The 26,670-nt window shown below is 41.5% G+C and overlaps 1 protein-coding gene across 2 annotated transcripts in view; it reads left to right on the forward strand.

Moving 5' to 3' along the window:
* The window catches only part of EPRS1 (glutamyl-prolyl-tRNA synthetase 1), a 116,712-nt gene that overhangs the window by 10,189 nt on the left and 79,853 nt on the right, over nucleotides 1–26,670 (forward strand). For both annotated transcript variants that reach the window (XM_053606388.1, XM_053606389.1), the window contains exons 3-6: nucleotides 12,047–12,146; nucleotides 14,811–14,967; nucleotides 20,379–20,518; nucleotides 22,069–22,163. In XM_053606388.1, coding sequence (XP_053462363.1) covers nucleotides 12,047–12,146; nucleotides 14,811–14,967; nucleotides 20,379–20,518; nucleotides 22,069–22,163 — 492 coding nt within the window. The remainder of the gene's footprint in view (nucleotides 1–12,046; nucleotides 12,147–14,810; nucleotides 14,968–20,378; nucleotides 20,519–22,068; nucleotides 22,164–26,670) is intronic.

Below are 26,670 nucleotides of genomic sequence, written 5' to 3' on the forward strand. Positions count from 1 at the left end.
GGCAGCTGTGAGCATAGTTATTGGGGTCTCTCTCTCCTGCTATGAGCTCACAGGTTATATGTGTGTATATGTATATAACATATAACCTGTGAGCTCATAGCAGTGCCTCCAACTGTAATTCAACAACCTATGGTTCCCTTTCATTTTCTTCCTTTCCATATTTATAACTCCCTTCTCTTACATGGAGGAGGCAGGATCCCATCATTCTTAATACATTAACTTAGTGGATGATAACCCTGCTATATGTTTTTTATTTTTTTATTTTTATTTTTTTTGGAGACAGTTTCACTTTGTTGCCCTTGGTAGAGTGCTGTAGCGTCACAGGTCACAGCAACCTCCAGCTCTTGGGCTTAGGTGATCCTCTTGCCCCAGCCTCCCGAGTAGCTGGGACTACAGGTGCCCACGAGAACACCCAGCTATTTTTTTGTTGCAGTTTGGCTGGGGCTGGGTTCTAACCCATCACCCTTGGTATATGGGGCTGGCACCCTACCCACTGAGCCACAGGCGCCAACCTACCCTGCTATATGTTATTGTTCTCCTGTCACCACTACTTAATCCCCTGACATTTGGTGCAGAAGTCCTGCTCGCCCTTGTTGAACTCCAGCATCCCATACCACGCAGTGTGGCCGCTTTCATCGTCCTACTTGGGTGCCAACAACTGTTGGTGCTAGGCTACCTGCTGCTCTACCGTTGCCTCCCTGAAGTGATGCCTACCTTGTCTGGTCACACATAATGGCTTTTGAACTGATACATTCAGAAAGGAAAACCAGCAGGCAGGCATATACTTAATTTTATACTTACTTTTTTTTATTGTTGGAGATTTATTGAGGGTACAAAGAACCAGGTTACACTGACTGTATTTGTTAAAGTTCCTCTTATAATTTTGTCCCACGCCCAAAGGTGTGTCACATACCATGACTCCCCATCCCTTTCCCTCCTTACCTCTTTCTGCTCTCCCCTTCCTCAACCCCTCACCATGTACTCGGTCATTAATTGTCTTCATATTGGAGTTGAGTACATAGGATTCTTGCTTCTCCATTCTTGTGATGCTTTACTAAGAATAATGTGTTCTACTTCCATCCAGGTTAACACAAAAGATGTAAAGTCACCATCTTTTTTAGTGGCTGAATAGTATTCTATGGTATACATATACCACAGCTTGTTTTTGTTTTTTTTTCTTTGGCCAGGGCTGGGTTTGAACCTGCCACCTCCGGCATATGGGGCTGGTGTCCTTCTCCTTTGAGCCACAGGCGCCACCCCCATACCACAGTTTGTTAATCCATTCCTGGGTTGGTGGGCCTTTAGGCTGTTTCCACATTTTGGCGATTGTAAATTGAGCTGCGATAAAGGGCCTAGTGCAAATGTCCTTATGATAAAAGGATTTTTTTCTTCTGGGTAGATGCCTGCTAATGGGATTGCAGAATCAAATGGGAGGTCTAATTTGAGGTTTGAGGATTCTCCATACTTCCTTCCAAAAAGGTTGTATTAGTTTGCAGTCCCACCAGCAGTGTAAAAGTGTTCCTTTCTCTCCACATCTATGCTAGTATCTGTAGCTTTGAAATTTTGTGATATGGACCGTTCTCATTGGGGTTAGGAGATATCTTAGAATGGTTTTGATTTGCATTTCTCTAATAATTCGGGATGATGAACATTTTTTCATGTTTGTTAGCCATTTGTCTGCCTTTTAGAGACAGAGTCTCACTTTGTCACCCTCAGTAGGGTGCCGTAGCATCACAGCTCACAGCAACCTCCAGCTCTTGGGCTTAGGTGAGTCTCTTGCCTCAGTGTCCCGAATAGCTGGGACTACAGGCAACCACCAAAATGCCTGGCTATTTTTTTGTTGTAGTTTGGCCAGGGCCGGGTTCTGACCCTCCACCTCAGTGTATGGGGCCAGTACCCTAGTCACTGAGCCACAGGCACTGCCCTGTCTGTCTTTAGAGAAGGTTCTATTCATCTCTCTTGCCCAGTGATCTAAGGGATTGTTGGCTTTTTTCATGTGGATTCATTTGAGTTCTCAGTAGATCCTAGTTACAAGCTTTTGTCCGATTCAAAATATGCAAATATTCTTTCCCATTGTATAGGTTGTCTGTTTCCCTTTGGTTATTGTCTCCTTGGATATACAGAAGCTTTTCAGTTTAATTAAGTCCCATTTGTTTTTCTTTGATGTTGCAATTGCCCTAGAAGTCTTCTTCATGAAGTCTTTCCCCAGGCCAATATCTTCAAGTGTTTTTCCCATGGTTTCTTTGGGGATTTTTTTTCTTTTTTTTTTTTTTTTTTTTTGGTAGAAACATGAGTCTCACTTTATCGTCCTCGGTAGAGTGCTGTGACATCACACAGCTCATGGCCACCTTCAATTCCTGGGCTTAGGCAATTCTCTTGCCTCAGCCTCTCCAGTAGCTGGGACTACAGGTGCCCACCACAACACCCTGCTATTTTTTTGTTGCAGTTCAGCCGGGGCCAGTTTGAACCTGCCACCCTTAGTATATGGGGCTGGCACGCCATATACTGTGGCACCCACTGAGCCACAGGAGCCGCCCTCTTTGAGTATTTTTATAGTTTCATGCCTAAATTTAGGTCTTTTATCCTTCTTGAATCAATTTTTGTAAGCGTAGAAAGGTGCGGGTCCAGTTTCAGTCTTTTACATGTGGATATTAAGTTCTCTCAGCACCTTTTATTGAATAGAGATTCTTTCTCCCAGTGTATGTTCTTGTTTGGTTTGTGGAAGATTAGGTGGCTATAAGATGTTAGTTTCATCTCCTGGTTTCTATTTGGTTCCAGATGTCTGTCTCTTTTTGTGCCAATATTGGGCTGTTTTGATCACTAAGGCCTCACTTATAGTACAGCCTAAAGTCTGGTAGGCCGATGCCCTTGCTTTGTTTTTATTACTAAGAATTGCCTTAGCTATGCAGGGTTTTTTCTGGTTCCATACAAACAAAGAATTTTTTTTTCCAAGTCTTAAAAACATGATGTTGGTATTTTAATAGGAATGACATTGAGTGTGTAGATTGCTTTGGGAAGTATAGACATTTTAATAATGTTGATTATGCCCAGCCATGAGCATGGTATCTTCTTCCATTTGTTAATACCCTGTTTCCCCGAAAATAAGACATCCTCCGAAAATAAAACCTACTTACAGGAACGATAAGACATCCCCTGAAAATAAGACCTAGTGCATCTTTGGGAGCACACACTGAAAATAAGACACTGTCTTATTTTCGGGGAAACAGGGTACTTTCTGCTATGTTTTTTGGGGGAGTCTAACTATGTTGCCCTGGGTAGAGTGGTAGCATCACAGCTCACAGCAACCTCCAACTCTTCAGCTTAAGCGATTCTCTTGCCTCCACCTCCCAAGTAGCTGGGACCTAAGGGGCCTGCCACAATGCCTGGCTGTTTTTTATTGCAGTTGTCGTTGTTAGTTAGCTGGCCCAGCCCGGGTCAAACCCGTCAACTTTGGTGTATGTGGCTAGCGCCATAACCACTGTGCTATGGGCACCGAGCCCATAATTTTCTTTATAGAGGTCCTTCACCTCTTTTGTGAGGTATTATTCTTAGGTATTTCATTTTCTTTGAAACTACTGTGAAGGGGATTGTGTCCTTAATTAGCTTCGCATCTTGGCTATTATTGGCAAACAAAAAGGCTACTGATTTGTACACAAGAACTTTTTTTTTTTTGAAATTGAGACAGAGTCTCACTTTGTCCCCCTCAGTTGAGTGCTGTGACATCATAGCTCATAGCAACCTCAAACTCTTGGGCTAAAGTGATTATCTTGCCTCAGCCTCCCTCATAGTTGGGACTACAGGCACCCGCCACAGTGCCCAGCTATTTTTTTGTTGCTGTTGTCGTTGTTTAGCTGCCCTGGGCTAGGTTCGAACCTGCCAGCCTGGGTGTATGTGGCCGGCACTGTAACCACTGAGCTACAGGCGCCAAGCTGATGGCTTGTTTTTTTTTATCCAGTCAGCCTATGTCTCTTCAGCTGAGAGTTCAAGCCATTAACATTTATTGGCATAACAAGTGTGGTGGAGTTCTAGTCATCTTATTTTGTGAAAGTCCATTGCTTAGTTTTATTGTTTGCTTCATTATGGAAGCTAGATTTTGTCCTTTAGTTTGTAGGTGTTTAGTTCGCTGGTCAGTGTGTAAACAGGTCTGAATATTTCCTGTAGAGCAGGTCTTGTGGAAAACTTCAGTGTTTGCACATCAGTAAAAGATTTGATTTCTCCATCAATTTTAAAGTTTAGCTTGAGAGGATATAGAATTCTAGGCTGAAAATTGTTTTGTTTGAGTAGATTAAAGGTAGATGACCATTGGCTTCTGGCTTGAAAAGTTTCATTTGAGAAGTCCGCAGTCACCATGATGGATTTGCCCATGTAGGTCAATTGGCAGTTACTCTTGGCAGCTTGCAGAAGCTTTTGTCTTGACTTTGGACAGGTTCTTGACATTGTGTCTTGGAGAAGCTCAATTTGAGTTGAGATGATCTGGGATCCAATATCCCTCTGAAAGGAGTGTGTCAGTATCTTTGGTGATACTTGGGGAAATTTTCATTTATGATACTCTCTAGTAGGGCTTCCATGCCTCCGCGGCATTCTTCTTCCCCTTCTGGGATACCTATAACTGGTATGTTTGAATGCTTTATGAAGTCTCATAATTCTGTCAGTGAACATTCTGCTTTCTCTCTCTTTTTTTCTGTCTCTTTAACTGCCTGAGGTAGCTCAAGAGCTTTATCCTCTTCCTCTGATATTCTTTCTTCTGCATGGTCTAATGTGTTATTATTACTTTCTACTGCATCTTTTTTTTTTTTGGTAGCAGTTGTCATTGTTGTTTAGCTGGCCCCGGGCCGGGTTCAAACCTGCCACCCTCAGAGTATGTGGCTGGCGCCGTAACCACTGTGCTACAGGTGCTGAGCCTACTGCATCTTTCCTTTAGCAGTGCTATATCCTTTCTATATTCTTCATATCGTTTATCTCTGATTTGATTGATTGTTTTTGGATTTCCTTTTGGTTATTTTCCACTTTCTTAGCAGTTTCCTTCATTGTTTTTACCATCCATCTTTTAAATTCCCCTTCTGTGATTTCTAGCATTTCTTTATAGGTGGAATCTTCTGCAGTAGCTACCTCATGATCCGTTGCGGGGGGTGGCTCTGGTCTGGTTTTTCATGTTGCCAGGATTTTTCTGCTGTTTCTTCCTCACGAGTGTTTTCTTTTTGTTTGTTTCCTTGTCCTCCTTTTTCCTTACGCTTCTTGCTCTTCAAGTTGCCATGCCTCTAACCTTAAGGTGTTCAAGTGTCCTTTTGGTAAAGGACTAAAAGGACTAGAAGAGTGAAGAGCAAGAAGAGAGAAAAGATTTTTAAAAAAGGAGAGAGAGAGATAAAAGAGAAAGGAAAGGGGGTGAGTAAAAGGGAAGATTGACAAAAAGAAGAGAGGAGCAGAAAGAGACTGGAGTAGTAGTGGCGTACAGTTGACCCACACCAACAAATCCCAACCTCTGAGTGGGCTGAGTTGGGTGGGTCCCTTGATGTCTCCAGCTCTTTGCCAGCTTGAGAAGCCACAGGACCCCACCCCTACCAAACAGAAGAAAAAAATAGTATAAATCAAACCAAAACAAACAAGCAAAAGCCCTTAAGAGGTATAATTGGTGATGGAACAAGATGTACATAATAAGTGTCACTTTCCCCAAAACTTATGCAGAAATAGGATTGAAGGAGGTACCATGCAACTTCTTGACTTGGAAAACTTACCGTGCTTACTTGTGGAGCCTCCGAGGGAGAGTGAACGTTGTCTAAAATGGTTTTCATTCTCTACTGCTGTTTATCCTGATGTTTTACAATTCTTGTTGACTAAAAAATTGCTGTAACATTTTTATTATCTGGGAATTCTGTTTTTACTTTTTGGGTATTCCTTTTACAATATCCTGTTCTCATTTTGTGATTGCAACATTTTGTTTCATTACTAAGAAGAAATTTATTAACTTTTTTTTTGTAGAGACAGGGTCTCACTTTATTGCCCTTGGTAGAGTACCGTGGCGTCACATAGCTCAGAGCAACCTCCAACTCCTGGGCTTAGGTGATTCTCTTGCCTCAGCCTCCCGAGTAGCTGGGACTACAGGCGCCCGCCACATCACCTGGCTATTTTTTGGTTGCAGTTTGGCTGGGGCTGGGTTTGAACCCACCACCCTCGGTATATGGGGCCGGCACCCTACCCACTGAGCCACAGGCGCTGCCCAGAAATTTATTAACTTTTTAAGTTTTCTTTTTCCTCTGACATGAGGGAAACTTACAGTTTTTTGCGTTTTTAGTTTGGTCACTGTCTTAAGTATCTGGTAACTCCTGATAGTTGATGCTTGGATTTCAAGTGGAAGACTAAGGTTAATTATATATTCTTACCTGGGGGTTGATCTTGTCAGTTTTGAGCTTTACTCCAGGATGATCTCAGTACCCCTTAGTTCTTTCCTGCTTGAGCTAATCAGATTATCCAGTGAAGACTTTTAATTTCCTGTTTGGAAGGTAAAGAGCAGCTGGTGCCTGGGTATTTTGAGAGCTCAGAACAAGATTTCAGCATCTACTATATTCATTTTCTTTTTCTTTTTTTGAGACAGAGTCTCACTATGTTCCCCTCGGTAGAGTGTCCTGGCGTCACAGCTCACAACAACCTTGAACTCTTGGACTTAAACTATTCTCTTGCCTTAGACCCCCAAGTAGCTGGGACTACAGGTGCCCACCATAATGCCAGGCTATTTTTTGTTGCCATTGTTGTTTAGCTGTCCCAGGCCAGGTTCGAACCCACCACCCTTGGTATATGTGGCTAGCACCCTTATCACTGTGCTATGGGCGCCAAGCCTACTATACGTATTTTCTTTATTCTTTATTCTCCCTGTTTTCTGTAAAGTGCCACTCTACAGTGTGTCAAATTTTCCCTAGTGCAGAGAACCTGTTTCACTCTTTCAGGAATGAACCTCTAGTTCAGGGGTCCTCAAACTTTTAAAACGGGGCCAGTTCACTGTCCCTCAGACCATTGGAGGGCTGGACTATAGTTTAAAAAAAAACTATGAACAAATTCCTATGCACATTGCATATCTTATTTTGAAGTAAAAAAATAAAACGGGAACAAATACAATATTTAAAATGAAGAACAAGTAAAGTTAAATCAACAAACTTACCAGTATTTCAATGGGAACTATGGGCCTGCTTTTGGCTAATGATATGGTCAATGTCCGGTTCCATATTTGTCACTGCTAGTCGTAACAGGTGATGCAAGTGTGCATCAGTTAGTCTAGATCTGGTTGGAGATTTCAGATGTTTCATTCTGGAAAAAGTCTGTTCACAGACATAAGTACTGCCAAAGATGGTTGCCGTTTTGAGTGCATGGCTCCTGAGATTAGGATATGTCTCAGAGGGGAGAGATGCATAGAAATTAGGAAGGCTGCTTGACTTGAAGGCGTCTTTCAGAGAGTCACAATTCTGCAGTTCAGCCAGTTCCATTTGGTAAATTGTTTCCACATTTTCAATGTCAATAGAAAATGGGTTGCAGAAAAGCTGTATGTCCTGTTCATGGAGATGAAGCTCTTTAAATCTAAATTGGAACTCCTTTTGCAACTTTTCTGGTGAATCCACACATGTATTATTTGGGAATGCAACCAATGGATTTTCCGCTAACAGATTTTGAGTTGTGGAGAGATGGCAGAAATTTTCCTCCTTCACTTGTTTAATGAGGAGGCCTAATTTTACTTCAAATGCTTTCACATGTGATTGCATATCACAGATGAGCTTCCCCTTTCCTTGAAGTTGCACATTGAAATTGTTGCGTAGCTCTGTTACATCTGTCAGAAAGGCAAGGTGCCATTTCCATTCTGCATCATTGAGCTCTGGTACTTCTTTGTATTTGGAAAGCAGAAAAGCTGTAATCTATGGAAGTAAGTCAGAAATGTTTCAAAACTCTCCCTTGACTCAGCCAACGGGCTTCTGTGTGGCACGGAGCATCTTCACAGGCAACATTTAGCTCAGACAGAAGTTTCTGAAATTGTCTGTGGTTTAGTGTATTACTCAACATTTAGCTCAGACAGAAGTTTCTGAAATTGTCTGTGGTTTAGTGTATTACTTCTAATGAAGTTAACACAAGATACCACAGTTTTCATAACAGAGTCCCACTTCAGTGATTTACTACACAGTGCTTGTTGGTGGATGAAGCAGTGTATGGCTATTGGATGAGAATGGTTATGTTTGTACATCTCTTGGTTAATATGAGCAATTACTCCTTTTTTAGATCCCACCATGCTACGAGCACCATCAGTTGTCACACTGGCTAGTTTTGCCCAGTCCAACTCCAAACTATTCACAGTTTGACAGACCTTTTTCATAGATATCCTCTCCTGTAGTTGTTCCTTTGATGCTTTGTAGTGCAGCAGGCTCTTCTGTGATTTTGAAATAGTTATTCGTCCCATGAATAAAAATTAGAAGTTGTGCAGAATCACGAACATCATTACTTTCGTTGAGTGCCAAAGAAAAATAGGAAAGTTTTTTTGCGGAGTTTTGCAAATGCTGATGCAAATGGTCCCCCACTTCTTCAATCCTTCATGTAATTGAGGGTCCTGAAAGACTCACTGTACTAAATAAATCGGCCTTCTCTGGACACATCTCTTTGGCAACAGAAAGAAGGCATTCTTTAACAAATTCTCCCTCCACGAATGGTCTGCCAGTGCACGCTATTAGCTTGGCAACTTGAAAACTTGCTTGCAGTGATGAAGTATTTAGCTGAGTTGTCAATGTATAGTTCAGTTTTAATATTTGATCTTTTCTCACTTCTCTGACCAATCGTATTTATATCATATCTTCATGTTGAGTTTGATAGTGTTGATGCAAATTGTATTCTTTGAACACAGACAGTATATTCTGGCATATCAAACACACAGCTGTTTCCTTGTACTGCACAAAAAAGTAATCATAAGTCCACTGTTCTTTGAATATCCTACACTCTGAGTCAATTTTTTCTTTCTTGATATCATTGTTTCCTAGGGGTTCCAAATTGCTATTAGTAAAATACATACATACATACATATATATATATATATATATACAGCGCTCCAAAAACAATATACCAGCAACTTTGCCCACATAGAGACAGATAGACTGCACTGCCCATCAGTGCAGTCTGATCAGTGTCCATCAATGCAGCCTTGCCAGTCCACATCATTTCAGCCTCGCCAGTGCCCATATGGTGGAACTCCGCTTTTACCTCAGGCTCACACTGGTGGAAAAGGCATGATTACAGAGCTGGTTCCCCCACCACCTTTCCAGTTCACACTACCCTATGCAAACCGCACTGCAATCTGTGAACTCGCACAGGAATTTGATTGCATGGGTCTTCTCACCCATGCGATCAGATTCCACTGCAGGAAAAAAGGCACGTATGCCTTTTTTCTTCTGAATCTAATGCAAGTTCAGCCCTACAAGCATATGTCTGAACTCGCACTGCTCAGACATCGCAACAGTGTGAACCGGGGCTTACACAGCACACAACATACAACATCATACACAACTGAATAGCAATCAGAATATAAATGCACTTACTGTCAATTAAATTGGGTTTCCTACTCCTTGGCTGTCTGCAGAGCCGGATTAAGTTCCCATGGGGCCCTAGGCAGATTACCAGTTTGGGGCCCCCATGTGATAACACTGAGCACTGACCATTTGCATTAACACTGGCCACTGACCATTTGCATTAATACTGAGCGCTAACAATTTGCATTAACACTGAGCATTACCACTGAGCACTGACTATTTGCATTAACTCTGAGCTCTGACCATTTGCATTACCTCTGAGCACTGACTATTTGCATTATCACTGTGATGCAACCCCCCCTAGAAACCACCCCCAAACAACTAACCAATTTAAAAAGAAAGGCTCTCCTAAATTCAAAAAAAGAGGCTCTTCTGACTTCAAAAAAAAGGAGCCCCCCATCCGCAAAAGAAATAAAAGACCTCCTAACTTCAGGAAAAAAAGGCCCCCCTTAACAGTAGAAAAACAACCCTACTAACTGCAAAATTAAAAAAAAAAAAATAGACCTCCTAACTTCAAGAAAAAAAAAAAAAATCATGACTTGTTCTTACCTCGGTCCTTAGGCAGCAGCAGGCTCTGCACAGGCAACCTGGTGACTCCTCCATTTACACCAGAGACTGAGAGGAGGAGTCGAGAGACAGAGAGAAGGAACGGAGGGCGCACATTCCACACATGCGCACTGTGGCCAGGATGAGTGGGGTGCTAAGCAGGATGGCAAAAACACCCAGTGGGGAGAGACAGCGAGAAGGAAGGGCCAGGAGAGAAAGAGAGAAGGAGTGGAGTCGGAGAGTTGGCGCACATTCCACACATGTGCACTGCGACCCGGGAAGAGTCGGCTGCTAAGCAGGACAGGCAGCTGTGGCAAAAACTTCCAGCGGGCAGGATAAATGTCTTTGGCGGGCCACAGTATGAGGACCCCTGCTCTAGTTATTGCCAGGATAGGTAAGAGAAGTAGACCAGCTGTGCAGAATAGGGTTGGGGAGTATCAGTGTTTCTGAGTTATCTTTTTCTTTTTTGAGACAGTCTTACTATGTTGCCCTCAGTAGAGTGCTATGGTGTGAAAGCTCACAGCAACCTCAAACTCTTGAGCTTAAGTGATTCTCTTGCCTTAGCCTCCCAAGTAGCTGGGACTACAGGTGCCCGCCACAACATCTGGCTATTTTTTTGTTGTTGCAGTTGTCACTGTTGTTTAACTGGCCCAGGCCAGGTTCGAACCTGCCACCCTCAGTGTATGTGGCTGGCGCTGCAACCACTATCCTATGGGTGCCGAGCTTCTGAGTGATCTTAAACAGACTGAGCTAGTCCTCCTTAATTTAGTCCCAGTTCCTTCTCATTTTCATAATACTTGGTTCTATTGTTTCATAAGTCTTTCAGGGATTCCAAAATTTCATTTAAGTTGGTTATTGGCTTTGTCCACTTTCTACTTAAGATTCTGTTTTTTCAGGTCAGCTACATTGTTCTTTTTAGCTTCTGAAATTTTATTGCTATTCTTACTTCTCCATATTCTCTTTTTTTCATGGTTTTTTTTATCTTTTAGAGAATTAATTTTTATAAACAATGAACAACTGTGATGGAGTTTTGATCTGCCACCTTTTTTTCTTCCCCTGACACAATCTCAAGCCGTTGTCCTGTGTAGAGTGTCATGGTGTTATTGCTCACAGCAGCCTCCAACTCTTGGGCTCAAGTGAGCCTCTTGCCTCAGTTTTTCTATTTTTTTTTTTTTTTTTTTAGAGACAGAGTCTCACTTTATTGCCCTTGGTAGAGTGCTGTGATGTCACAGCTCACAGCAGTCTCCAGCTCTTGGGCTTAGGCGATTCTCTTGCCTCAGCCTCCCGAGTAGCTGGGATCACAGGTGCCTTCCACAACGCCCGGCTATTTTTTTGTTGCAGTTTGGCCAGGGCCGGGTTCGATCCTACCACCCTTGGTATATGGGGCTGGTGCCCTCCCTACTCACTGAGCCACTGCCACCCAGTTTTCCTATTTTTAGTAGAGACATGGTCTTGCTTTTGCTCAGGTTTGTCTTAAACTTGTGAGCTCGAGCAGTCCACCCTCCTCAGTCTCTCAGAGTCCTAGGATTACAGGCATGAGCCACCATACCCAGCCTGCCTTTATTTTAAATCATTGTTATTCTGAATATTTCAATTATATTTTCACCACTGAATAGACATGCAGAATATTCAGTTAAATATCAGGCGGTGCCTGTGGCTCAAGGAGTAGGGCACCAGACCCATATATTGGAGGTGGCGGGTTCAAACCTGGCCCCAGCCAAAAAAAGAAAAAAAAAAAAAAAGGATAAAACATCAAATAGAAAGTCTACTCTGATATGAATTGGTGGATTTAACTGAATATTTGAAACCAATTGGAATTTGATAAAGCCAAGCGAAGAACAGATTAGCTAATTTTAGATATTTTTTGCTATATTACATTTCTTCATACATCTCATTACTCTTACTGATTTGCTAGATCAACAGTAACATTTTATCTCATGTTTATGTTCTAGAAATGTGGTATTCACAGACATAAATTCCATACTTCGCTACTTGGCCAGAGTTGCAACTACAGCTGGGCTCTATGGCTCCAACCTGATGGAACATGCTGAGGTAAACAGTGAACATTTCATTAAGTGTATTTTGTCTTGTTTTGATTTATGCTTCTGTTTTTTGGGGAACTCACCATCTTATTGTTGGCTTATGTCCTCTTATTCTACTTAAGGATATCAGCAAAGCGTTAATTGTAGATCAAATCAGGGAGTGCATCTTGATTTTATTTTCACAAAAAAATTCTCCTCTATCTCCTAAGTTTGAACATTTAATCACACACCACCTATCCTACTGGGACATGTAATGCTGTCTTCATCTTACCAGATTGATAGAATTTTGTAAATGGATGAGGCTGAATAGGTAATATCATCCAACTTACTTACTTTATGGGTAAGGCAATAGGCCTAGAAAAGTTAAGAAGTTTACTGAAGGTTATATATATAGTTTAGAATACACTTCCCTTCTTTTTCTTAGGGTGGTCTCCCTCTGTTGCCTGGGCAAGAGTTCAGTAGTGACATCATATAGCTTACTACATTCACTACAACTTCAAACTTCTGGGATCAAGTGATCTTTCTGCCTCAGCCTCTTGAGTAGCTGATACTAAAGGTGTGCGCCACCATGCCTGGCTAATGTTTTTTTTTTTTTGGAGACAGAGTCTCACTATGTCGCCCTCCGTAGGTGCCGTGGTATCACAGCTCACAGCAACCTCAAATTCTTGGGCTTAAGTGATTCTCTTGCCTCAGCGTCCCAAGTAGCTGGGAGTACAGGCCTCCCCCACAATGCCCTGCTATTTTTTGTTCCAGTTGTCATTTGTTGTTTAGCTGGCCTGGGCTGGGCTCCAACCCACCAGCCTCAGTGTATGCCATATGTGCTACAGGCACCGGACCACATTCCTTTTTTTTTTTTTTTATGAGACAAGAGTCTCTGTCGCCCTCAATAGAGTGCTATGGTGTCACAGCTTATAGCAACCTCAAACTCCTGGGCTTAAGCAGTTCTCTTGCCTCACCCTCCCACGTGGCTGAGACTACAGGTGCCCACCACAATGCCCTGCTATTTTTTGTTGCAGTTGTTGTCATTTAGCTGTCCCAGGCCAGGTTCAAACCTGCCAGCCTCGGTATCGTGGGTGGTGCCATAACCACTGTGATACGGGCACCATGCTGGCTAATTTTTTTATTGTTTGTAAAGACTGGGTCTCACTCCTACTAAGGCTGGTCTCGAACTCTTGACTTCAAGCAATATTCCTGGCTCATCCTCTCAGAGTGCTATGATTACAGGCATGAACCACCACACACAGGTCACACACACATAGTTAGAAATCCATTTTCTTTTCTTGAGACAGTCTCACAATGTCGTCCTGGGTAGAGTGCTGTGGTGTCACAGCTCACAGCAACCTCAAACTCTTGGGCTTAAACGATTCTCTTGCCTCAGCCTCCCAAGTAGCTGGGACTACAGGCACTCACCACAACACCCGGCTATTTTTTGGTTGTAATTGTCATTGTTGTTCTAGCAGGCCTGGGCCAGTTTGTATCCGCCAGCTCCTGTGTATGTGGCTGGCACCTAGCTCCTGAGCTACAGCCTCTGAGCCTCCATTTTCCTTTCTAATTATATGCTTTATTTAATTAATTACAACAGTAAGTAGTAAATTAACTTTTGATACAGTTCTGTATTGCTTAACAGTGGGGTACATTCTGAGAGATTACTTGTTAGGCGATTTTGTTGTTGTGTGAATGTCACCTACAGAAACTTGTATGAAACAGCCTACTGCACACCTAGTTACATGGTACATCCTCTTGCTCCTACACTGTAAACCTGTACTGTGTGTTATTGTACTGTGTACTGCAGGCAGCAGTAACACAGCAAGTGTTTGTATATCTAAACATAGAAAAAGTACACTGAAAATACAGCATCATAATCTTACGGAAGCATCATCCTGTGTGTTCTGTCATTGACTGAGATGTTGTCATGTGGTGTGTGTACTGCTCTTTGTATTCTACTTTTTTTTCTGGTTGCATTCTTCTCTAACTTTCCTAAATCTCATAACATTCAAAATACAAACAATGGTCCCTGAATATTTACTTTTACATTCTTGTGAATGAATCTGTTTGGCTAGGTACCATTCCTTGGGGTTGTTCAGGTTGGTTACTCTTTCTTGCTGTCAGTTCTCAAGTCTTTATTTTTTCCTTTCTGAAGTGCTTCTTATGTATCCCTATAATAAAAAAAAGAAAGCATAGAAAAATAACAAGAAAATGTGTCTTTTAAGTTCCATTTGAGATTCTAGGCAACCAGAATTTAGTCCACCAGAAAAGAAAAGCATGATTCTAAATGAGGAAGCAGAGAGTGTACTTTTGTTCCCAGTTAGTTAGAATTTTTATTATATTTTTTTATAAAGTCTAAACTTTAGGCAGCACCTGTAGCTCAGTGGGTAGGGCGCTGACCACATACACCAAGACTGGCGGGTTCAAACCCGGCCCAGGCCAACTAAAATGACAATGACAACTGCAACAACAACAACAACAGAAAAAATAGCCGGTGTTGTGCTGGGCACCTGTAGTCTCATTACTTGGGAGGCAGAGGCAAGAGAATTGCGTAAGCCCAAGAGTTAGAGGTTGCTGTGAACTGTGATGTCCTGGCACTCTACTGAGGGTGACAGCTTGAAACTTTGTCTCAAAAAAGAAAAAAAAAAAAATGTTTAAACTTTACTTTTTCTATCTTTTGTGTTCACAGATTGATCACTGGTTGGAGTTTAGTGCTACAAAATTGTCATCATGTGATTTGTTTATTTCTGCAATCAATGAGCTCAATCATTGCTTGTCTCTGAGAACCTACTTAGTAGGAAACTCCTTGAGCTTAGCCGATTTGTGTATTTGGGCCACCCTAAAAGGTATCAATTCTTCTTAAAATGTTCTTAATATTTTATTGGATAAGAAGTACACATATTTCTCTGTATATGTATAAATGCTTAGGCGGTAGCACAAATTTCTTACACAGGAATGAATACTCCGGATATTTTATTCCTAACTAGTCATAGCAATTCTCTGTCTTTCTCTGCTCTCATCTCTGTCTTAACCACCTCAGTGTCCTTCTTACGTTTGGAGCTGACTTTTTTCCCTTCATCCCATTTATGTCAGCACCTCTCCTACCTCGGCCATTATTTTATTCCAGACATTTATCTTTGACTTGACAAAAGTCTTTACTTCTCACTGAGTGTATGAATGGAAGGTTGTGGGGTTTTTTTGTTTTTTTTTTTTGAGACAAAGTCTTAGTCTTCCTGGGGTTGAGTGCTTTCATGTTATTGCTCACAGCACCTCTAACTCTTGGGCTCAAGTGATTCTCTTGCCTCAGCCTCCCAAGTAGCTGGGACTATACCTGCCTGCCACACAATGCCTGGCTATTCCCCAACCCCCACCCCAAGCTAGAGTCTTACTTGATCACCCTCAGTAGAGTGCCCTGGTGTCTTCGCTCACAACCACCTCAAACTTTTGGGTTCAAGTGAGATTCACTTGTCTCAGCCTCCCAAGTAGCTGGGACTACAGGAGCCCGCCACAATGCTGGGCTGTTTTTACAGATGGGATCTCACTCTTACTTAGGCTGGTCTTGAATGCATGAGCTTAAGTGATCTGCCCGCCTCGGCCTCTCAGAGTGCTAGGATTATAGGAGTGAGCCACTGTGCCAGGCCCTGGTTGTGGGTTTTTTTGGAGGTCACTTTCCACTTCCATAATTAGTTTGCAACAGATAAGAATATGCTCTTATCAACTTGGAAAGCCATTAAAAAACAACAACAAAACTTTCTTGAGATATAATTGATAATATAAAAAAGCTGCAATATTTAAAATGGAACTGTCTTTACAATCAAGATAATAAATACACCTACAACCCTTAAAAGTTTCTCATGTCACTTTGTAGACATCCCCACTTCCCCTTGTCCCAGGTACCCACTAATATAGAAAGCCAGTTGCTTTCATCTGTTGGAAACTTTAATTAAATTGTAATAGAGGAAGAAAAAAATAGCTAAAACTATTAAGCTATAGAAGCTTATGTGTAGTTCAGAGAAAATGAATAATAGTATGGGGTGTTCCTAGGAAGTTTATGAAAAAATAATGTGAGTTCCACAATAAATTAAAAATAGAATTACCATATGACCCAGTGGAACCAATGGGTATATACCGCCCCACAAAATTAAAAATAAGTGTACAAACAAAACCTTGCACATAAATGTTCATGGCAGTGCTACTTAAAATAGCCAAAAGGTAGAAACAACCCAAATATCTATCAGCCGATGACTGGATAAACAAAATGTGATATATCCACAAAATGAAATCTTATTAATCAATAAAAAGGATTAAAGTTTTGATTCATGTTATAATGTGAATCAACTTTGAAAGCTTCATGCTATGTGAAAGAAGCTAGATGTAATTCCGTTTAGATGAAATGACAGAGTTGCAAATCCATAGAAAGACAGAGCAGGTTGATAACTGCCAGGGACTGGAGAAAGTGGGATGGAGAGGGAATGCGTAATGGGTCCTGGGTTTCCTTGTGGAGTGATGAAAATGTCTGGAACTACGGTAGTAGTATTAATGGTTGCCCAATATTGTGAATGGACTAAATGTCACTGAATTATACGCTTTAAATTGATTAAAACGATACAATTTATGTTATGTGACTTTTACCACAATTAAAAAAATAGTTATGAGTGAGATAAAATCTCATTGAGATGACCAAGATTTGGTGGGATTATAATTGATGATTAGAACATGGTGATGGGACAGTGCCATCAGTCTCAAACTCTTGGGGGTTTATGAATCTCAATGTTCAGAATTTCCTATACTTACTCAGATACGTATGTGCCTAAGGGAACATGGAATGAGGATAAAAGAAGGGAAGGTATAATTCAGGAATGGATGTTATGTGGGACAGATCATGGAACTACTGCAGTGGCAAAGCATAGCAGTCCTGGATTCAGAAATCTTTTGTCTATCTCATTGGGCAAAACCTAGAATTTACAAGTTTTTGCCTTGTTTTAATGGTACGTTTGTGTGTCAGAAAGTAGAGACTTTGATAAAGGAAAGTTGTAATTCACACCAAGAGGAAAATAGTTGCCAAAATCTGCTAACAAACCCCCGCTATCTCATTAAGGAGACAGAAGCCCTTTGGGAAAAGGAGAATTTATGGTAGTTAGGAAAAGATAGCTTAATCAGTTCTGTGTTCCAGATTTCATGGTGGCAAATAGCAAAGTAAATAATTTTGGGATAAAGATAGGTAAGCTTTTATAACATGAGATTATATAAAGAACAAGGCCAGAAGGGGGTTAGAATCTTTAAATAGTGTAGTTTTGATTGTATAGTTATTAAGTGAACCTGGAGAAACCAAGGTGTACATAGGGAGTTCTCCAGTGAGAATGATTTTCAAAATGTATATATTGGAGAAAACATGCATTATTGAGGATTATTTAGGGTGGTTGATAGAGTTATATACAAGAAAACATTTCTGGGCCAGGTGCCATGGCTCACACCCATAATCCCAGCATTTTGGGAGGCCAATGGCAATCTGAGCTCATGAGTTCAAGACCACCCTGAGCTAGAATGAGACCCCGTCTCTAAGACTAGCTGGACATTGTGGCAGAAGCCTGTAGTACCAGCTGCTAAGGAGGCCGAGGCAGGAGAATCACTTGAGCCCAAGAGTTTGAGATTGCTGTGAGCTATGATGATGCGGCACTCTACTGAGGGCGACAAAGTCAGACTCTGTCTCAAAAAAAAAAAAAAAACTTCTAGTAATGTGGAAATCTTTGATTTCTTACAAGTTTGAGTAAATTAATTTACTTATCAGAATATTATTAGTCTTTGTACAGTCACAAACAAAATCATGGACATAATTGAAGTGAGGCAGACTATTGGCTAGAGTAGCGTGGGATTGGTGAGCTGAATTTGGTTATTCTTTTTTTTTTTTTTTGAGACAGAGTCTCAAGCTATTGCCCTGAGTAGTGCTGTGGCATCACAGCTCACAGCAACCTCCAGCTCTTGGGCTTAAATGATTCTCTTGCTTCAGCCTCCCAAGTAGCTGGGACTACAGGTGCTCGCCACAATGCCGGGCTATTTTTTGGTTGTACCCTGTTTCCCCGAAAATAAGACAGTGTCCTATTTTAAGGTGTGCTCCCAAAGATGCACTAGGTCTTATTTTCAGGGGACGTCTTATCTTTCCTGTAAGTAGGTCTTATTTTCGGAGGATGTCTTATTTTCGGGGAAACAGGTTAGTTGTCATTGTTGGTTAGCAGACCCCAGGCCGGGCTCAAACCTGCCACCCTAGGTGTATGTGGCCGGCGCCCTTGCCGACAGAGCCCCCCTGAATTTGGTTATTCTTTAAAAAAAAACCCTGAAGCAAATATGCCAAAATATTTCACTTCTCTTTAAATTTGGATTATAGTAAATAGGTTTTTTTAAAAAAATAATGTTTTTATTTTGGGGGAGTTAAATTTTTCTCCAAATTGTTATAAGGATAACCAACATAAAATGAAGGCTTTTTCTAATTAGATCTTTTCATGAATAGGTTTGTATATGACATTTATGTCTGTTGATTTTTGATGTAATGTTTGATAGCCAAACAGCATACTCTTACATTCCTCATAAGATTGTAGCTTTGTAATGTTGAAGAGTTAAGTAAAGTTTCCTTCAATGCCTTTTTCTTTTTCTTTTTTTGGGGGTGGGGGCAGAGTCTCTGTTGCCCTGGGTAGAGGGCCATGTTGCTCACATTCACAGCAACTTCAAACTCTTGGGTTCAAGCGATCCTCTTTTTTTTTTTTTTTTTAGAGACAGAGTCTCACTTTATCGCCCTCAGTAGAGTGCTATGGGATCACACAGCTCACAGCAACCTCCAGCTTCTGGGCTTAGGCGATTCTCTTGCCTCAGCCTCCCAAGTAGCTGGGACTACAGGCAGCCGCCACAACGCCTAGCTATTTTATGTTGCAGTTTGGCCAAGGCTGGGTTTGAACCCACCACCCTTGTTATATGGGGCCGGCGCCCTACTTACTGAGCCACAGGCGCCGCCTCAAGCGAGCCTCTTGTCTCAAGTCTCTTGAGTAGCTGGGACTACAGGTGCCTGCCACAACACCCAGCTATTTTTTTTTTTTTTGTAGAGACAGAGTCTCACTGTACCGCCCTCGGTAGAGTGCCGTGGCGTCACATGGCTCACAGCAACCTCTAACTCTTAGGCTTACGCGATTTTCTTGCCTCAGCCTCCTGAGTAGCTGGGACTACAGGCGCCTGCCACAACGCCCGGCTATTTTTTTTGTTGTTGCCGTTTGGCCGGGGCTGGGTTTGAACCCGCCACCCTCGGCATATGGGGCCGGTGCCCTACTCACTGAGCCACAGGCTCCACCCAACACCCAGTTATTTTTAGAGATGGGGCTTCCCCTCTGGCTCAGGCTGGTCATGAACTGGTGAGCTAAATGAATCCACCTGCCTTGGCCTCTCAGAGTGCTAGGATTATAGGCATGAGCCACTGTGCCCAGCCCAGTGCCTCTTATTTTATTTATTTTTTTGGGACAGAGTCTCACTTTGTCGCCCTCGGTAGAGTGTCATGACATCACAGCTCACAGCAACCTCAAACTCAATGGGCTTAAGTGATTCTCTTGCCTCAGCCTCCCGAGTGAGTACCTGGGACTACAGGCGCCCACTATAATGCCTTGCTGTTTTTCTTTTCTTTTTTTTTTGGTTGTAGTTCTCGTTGTTTGGCAGGCCTGGGCTGGATTCGAACCTACCAGCTCCAGGGTATATGACTGGCGCCCTAGCCGCTGAGCTATAGGCCCCGAGCTGTGCCTGTTTTTTTTTTTTTTTTTTTTGAGACAAAGTCTCAAGCTGTCGCCCTGGGTAGAGTGCCATGGCGTCACAACTCATAGTAACCTCAAACTCTTGGGCTTAAGCGGTTCTCTTGCCTCAGCCTCCAAGTAGCTGGGATTACAGGTACCCGCCACAATGCCTGGCTATTTTTTGTTGTTGTTATAGTTGTTATTGTTGTTTAGCAGGCCCGGCCAGGTTCAAGCCCGCCAGCCCCTTTGTGTGTGGCTGGCGGCCTAACCATTGAGCTGTGGGTGCCGAGCCAATCATGTTGATTTTTATTTTGTTCTCTAGTTGATCTATTTAAAGCTTTCCTTAATTACAAAATGCAGCATTGTGTTGTGGTGGGTTTGTGTGGGGGCAGGTGAAAACAACAAGATCTAGTATTAGAGAACTTCATTGAACTGAACCAAAAAATTTGTATTTTGTAAGATTTGTTGAATAGTTTTAATATATTTGCCAATAGGAAATGCTGCATGGCAGGAACAGGTGACACAGAGCAAAGCTCCAGTTCATGTAAAACGCTGGTTTGGCTTTCTCGAAGCCCAGCAGGCCTTCCAGTCAGTAGGTACCAAGTGGAATGTTTCACCAACCAAAGCAAGAGTGGTAAGCTGTTTTTTTCCTTAGATGTTGACAGTTCAGTGTGTCTGAGGCCTGAGGCCCTATATCTGAAGAGAAAATTATTCTTACTCAGAAAGTTTTCTTTCTTTTCATAAACAAAAAAGGATCTTCTTGGAAGAATTTGCCATTTTTAAGTCTTGCTTTGATTTTAGTTGTTCAGCCACTTAAGCCCTAATCTTTATAATTGTATATCTAAAGGTTATGATTATCCAATTATGTCTTGCAGGCAGCTCCATATTACTAAAATGGCAGTATTATAGATATGCAGTCTTTTCTTCCCCCTAAATCTTACTGTCTGTTTTTTGAATCATTGATGACCAAGTCCTAGGGTTCTGTAGAGTCTTTTTGTTTATATGGGATGATGAATATAATAGAAAAAGTCCTCCCAACCAGAGTTGCTCTACTCTGACTTGTCTTACATATTAGACATGTGTAGTAAAGTTCCAATTTAACGAAGTTTCCTTTTCTCCTCCATCCCCACTTCAGGGTTTTCTGATGCAGTAAAATTTAGAAAATATTGCCTGCAAAGACTCCACAGTTCACTCAGTTGTTTTAACTAAAAAAAAAATCTTTATTCATTGCTCATTTTTCACATCTATTTACTACTTAGCATATCAGTAGTTTTCTGTCCATCTTCACTGCTTTTGCGTTTTATTGAGGTCACAGTGACTTAATAATATCGTAACTGAACTCCTTTCTTCAGTCTCTTATTTCTCTAGTTTAGTCTGCACTGTCTGTGTTTCATTTTAGAGAGTACAAATGCATGGTCCCATTGCTTCTGAGGATTCTCTGTTGCCTAAAACAGGAAGCAAAGCTTAGAAGATCCTTTGTATTTTGGACTTAATCTATTTCAGCTTCTTTGCCCACTCACCTAATAGGCATTCCTGATTTTTCATGAACATTACACTGCCTTTGTGTCTTATCAAAGGTGTTATCCCTTTACTTAGAATGAATACACTGTACATTGCCTTATCTGATACATTTCTACTGTTCTACTTACTTTTCAAGGTCTAGGTTGGTTCTTACCTTTTGATGACCCTAGAAATTGTTTTTTTTTTTTTTTTTTTTAAAGAGACAGTGTCAGTTTGTCACCCTCAGTAGAGCAGTAGAGTGCTCAGGCATCACAGCTCACAGCAACCTCCAGCTCTTGGGCTTAGGCGATTCTCTTGCCTCAGCCTCTCGAGTAGCTGGGACTACAGGAGCCTGCCACAATGCCCAGCTATTTTTTTGTTGCAGTTTGGCTGGGGCCAGGTTTGAACTTGCCACCCTTGGTATATGGGGCCAGCGCCCTACTCACTGAGCCACAGGCACCACCCTGGAAATTGTTGATTAACTTGGACTAAGTGCTCTCACAGTACCTTGCACATATCTCCATTCCTGGTATTTGTTTTTTTTATATCCTCAAGTATGGGAATGATGTCCTACCCATCATTTTTCTTATAACCAGTGTGGTGCCTTGCTTGTTTGTTGAATGGATGCATTCTTCAACATTTAATCATACAACTTTTTCTTGTGATGGTGGTTCTGTTTTTTAGGCACCTGAGAAAAAGCAAGATATTGGCAAATTTGTTGAGCTTCCAGGTGCAGAGATGGGAAAGGTTACTGTCAGATTTCCTCCTGAGGCCAGTGGGTAAGAAAATATAACTCATATTTATAATTGAATATATTTATGGAAAATTTTTAAACAGTTATTGAATACTTTTAATATTAATAGTTTAATGATATTAAAGAACATAAGATTTTAATTATTATTTAAAATTAAACATTTTAATAGTTTTTTATTATTAATAGCTATGTTAGTTTAATTTGTAGTTTCAGTTTGTTAACATACTAGAAGAGATAATATTTTAATTTTACCCTGACAGAATTTTAAATATAAATAAAAAATCCATAAATATAAAGCCCTTAATTGTGAGGTTTTTGGCCTTTTATTTAATACGATTTGTATTTGTACCCTGAGCAATCCTTTTAATTACCAGTATTATTTTAAGGCTTTTTATCCCTTCCAAATAAAGGAAGAGGAATTCTGAAAAGCCTTTTCCTATTCCATTTTTTCCATTATTAGCAGGTTTCCCAATCCCTAAAACTAACTCTTTTTTTTTTGTAGAGACAGAGTCTCACTTTATGGCCCTCGGTAGAGTGCCGTGGCCTCACACAGCTCACAGCAACCTCCAACTCCTGGGCTTAAGCGATTCTCTTGCCTCAGCCTCCCGAGTAGCTGGGACTACAGGCGCCCCCCACAACGCCCAGCTATTTTTTTGGTTGCAGTTTGGCTAGGGCCAGGTTTGAACCCGCCACCATTGGTATATGGGGCCGGCGCCTTACCAACTGAGCCACAGGCGCTGCCCCTTAAACTAACTCTTATTACCAATAGAAAGTAATATTTGAATAGTTCATTAGAGAAAGAGACTATTATTTTTGGCGCACCAGCTTAGAACTGCTTCAAGCCCTGTCCCAGCATCCCCTGGCTGAGGTGGGAGCCTTTCTTGAAGCATATTTGAACATGCTTTGTAATAGATCTTTTCTAGTGGTATTAATTTGATAAAAGGCCTCACTCAGAAATATAGCCGTTCTGAAAGCATTATGCCATTTTTTGTAAATGATATGATTATATTTTCCAAATTTGTTTAAAATTCTATAGCCAAATTCTTTTTTTTTTTTTTTTAAAGGGACAGAGTCTTAGTTTGTTCTTGGTAGAGTGCCGTGGTGTCACAGCTCACAGCAACCTCCAGTTCTTGGGCTTAGGTGATTCTCTTGCATCAGCCTTCCAAGTAGCTAGAACTACAGGCTCCTGCCACAAAGCCCAGCTACTTTTTTGTTGCAGTTTGGCCGGGGTTGGGTTCAAACCGGCCACCCTCAATATATGGGGCCGGGGCCCTACTCAATGAGCCACAGGCGCCACCCTATAGCCAAATTCTTATCTATTTGTAATAAAATGAATATGTAGACCAGAGAAACTAGGAGATGTAGAAACAGTTTTCTTTTTTTTTTTGCAGTTTTTTGGCCGGGCCGGGTTTGAAACCACCATCTCCAGTATATGGGCCGGCGCCCCACTCCTTGAGCCACAGGCACCGCCTGAAGAAACAGTTTTCTTTTAGCTGTGTATTTAATAGTTTTTCATCAGACTATCTGTAGGTGCCATTAGCAGCAAAAACTGATTAAGAATTCCCTTTTTCTCTTCTTTTCTTTGAGACAGAGTCTTACTTTGTCTCCCTCACAGCTCACAGCAACCTTAAACTCTTGGGCTTAAGCAATTCTCTTGCCTCAGCCTTCTGAGTAGCTGGGACTACAGGCGCCCACCCCAAAACACCCTGCTATTTTTAGAGGCGGGGTCTCACTCTGGCTCAGGTTGTTCTCGAACCTATGATCGAACCTATGAGCTCGGGGCAATCCATCTGTCTTGGCCTCCGAGAATGTTGGGATTACCCTCCCAGAATGCCTGGGATTACCTGCCTAGAATGCCCGGCCTAGAATTCCACGTTTTTTTTTTCTGCTTTTCTAAGTTTTTTGATTTCAAAGGTGAAGTAAAGGGATAAATCAAAGGAGATAAAAGAGAAATTATGACTCTAAAAAATTTACAGACTTGATTGTTGATTGGTAGTTGGCTGAGTGGAATCACATAAATGACACATACTGTACATGATTTAATGCCTATGCACATCTTGGTCTCAGCCATCCAGTATTCTGCTTCTATGCACTTGGTTTGAGAGGATATGATTGTGTTGTTGGATAATGACCTTAATTGTTTGATGAAAGCCACATCTTTTGGCAGTGGCCATTGATAGCTGGGCCATTTGAACATTTGTCCTTTTGAATCCTTTTATATTTTGTTACTACCACTTCTTAGAATATTGAGCTCCCCATGTTTATATACTTGCACTATTCTTTTTTTGAGGGTTTTAAGTTTCTTTGTTTTGCCTTTACAGATACACAAAAGGTCTCGAAAGTATAACTGAAGGAAATAAACTTACTTAACAGCCTTGTGAGAAAGGAAGGCCCAGTTTATCCCTGTTTTACAAGTGGTTTTATAAACTGATTGATACAACATTTTAGAAACTTGCCAAACTCAGGTTTATGCTATCTGGCTCTAGAATTCATGTAACTAAAAATTATGCTTGTATCTGTTATATATGGCAGAAGCTCCATTCAGCATCAGTTATAACAGAATCAGCTATTCTGTTGTATGTTGCCTCTTTAACTGATTATTTTAGTTGTCTTCGGAATATTTTGTAGTCTTATTTGCTTTCTTGAATTTTAGAATTGTTAGAACTGCACACATTACCTCAGACTCGGAAATAATATCTTTCAGTATAAAATAATGTTTTGATTTCATTATCCTTCTTAATTCCTGCATGTAAAGCCAAAACACATAAACCATCACATAATAGGTAGTCAGTGATTATATAGTCTTTGTTGTTGTTCTTTTTTTGGAGACAGAGTCTCACTATGTCATCCTGGGTGGAGTGCCATAGCGTCACAGCTCACAGCAACCTCCAGCTCTTGGGCTTAAGTGATTCTCTTGCCTCAGCCTCCCAAGTAGCTGGGACTATAGGCGCCTACCACAACGTTCAGCTATTTTTTTTTTTTTCTTTAAGAGACAGAGTCTTTTTTTGTTGCCCTCCGTAGAGTGCTGTGGCGTCACAGCTCACAGCAACCTCCAGCTCTTGGGCTCAAGCGGTCTCTTGCCTCAGCCTCCTGAGTTGCTGGGACTACAGGTGCCCGCCACAACGCCCGGCTATTTTTGTTGCAGTTGCCACTGCTCTTTTAGCTGGCCGTGGTAGCGTTTGAACCCGCCACCCTCGGTATATGGGGCTGGCACCCTACCCACTGAGTTATAGGTGCTGCCTGTCTGGCTATTTTTTGGTTGTAGTTTATTGTTTTTTGGCAGACCTGGGCTGGGTTTGAACCCACAAGCCCCGGTGTATATGGCTGGTGTGCTAGCGCTGAGCTACAGATGCCGAGCCTCCGTACAACATTCCCAGAAAAATCTATGCACAGAATTGTAATTCTTTCTGGGGATTTATAACCCTATGATTTATTTTATTATTTTATTTTATTTTTATTTTTTGTAGAGACGGAGTCTCACTTTGTCGCCATAGCGACACACAGCTCACAGCAACATCCAACTCCTGGGCTTAGGCGATTGATTGTTTTGCCTCAGCCTCCCGAGCAGCTGGGACTTAGATTGAGGGCAAAGGCATCATAGCTCACAGTAACGTTGGCTCAAACAACCTTCTTCCCTCAGCCTCCCGAGTACCTGGGACTACAGGTGTACACTACAGTGGCTGGCTGGTTTTTCTATTTTTAGTAGAAATGGGGCCTTGCTCTTGCCCAGGCTGGTCTTGAACGCCTGAGCTCAGGCAGTCTACCCTCCTCAGCCTCCTCAGGTGCCCGCCGCAACGCCCAGCTATTTTGTTTTGTTGTTGCAATTTGGCCGGGTCCAGGTTTGAACCCACCACCCTTGGTATATGGGGCTGGTGCCCTACCCACTGAGCCACTGGTGCTGCCTACCCTATTTTTATTTTTATCTTATTTTTATTTCATATCATTTTATATAATCCTGTGTTTTAGAGTACCTGCAGATTTATAGTAAAGGGCAAAAATAGTACAGAAAATTTCTGTGTACTCTGTAACCAGTTTTCCCTAATGTTTATATCTTACATTACTTTGTTAATACATTTTATAACTAATGATGAATCAATTTTTGTACATTATTAAATTCCATACCATTTGGGAATTTATTTTTTTCTTTTTTTAGAGACAGGGTCTCACTCTGTTGTCCAGGCTATAGTGCAGTAGTATAATCATAGTAGCCTCGAACTCCTGGGCTCAAGTGATCCTCCTGCCTCAGCCTTCTTAATTGGTTGGGATTACATGTTTTTCCCTAATATATTTCTTTTTCTTCTAAGACAGAGGTTCTCAACCTGTGGGTCGCAGCCCCTTTGTATCAATGAAAATACATCATGCATATCAGATATTTACATTACAATTCATAACAGTAGCAAAATTACAGTTATGAAGTAGCAACAAATATAATTTTATGGTTGGAGGTTACCACAACATTAGGAACTGTATTAAAGGGTTGCAGCATTAGGAAAGGTGAGAACCACTGTTCTAAGACCTCATCTGGTATATTA

Source organism: Nycticebus coucang, chromosome 10 (genome assembly GCF_027406575.1).
Source record: "Nycticebus coucang isolate mNycCou1 chromosome 10, mNycCou1.pri, whole genome shotgun sequence".
NCBI lineage: Eukaryota > Metazoa > Chordata > Mammalia > Primates > Lorisidae > Nycticebus > Nycticebus coucang.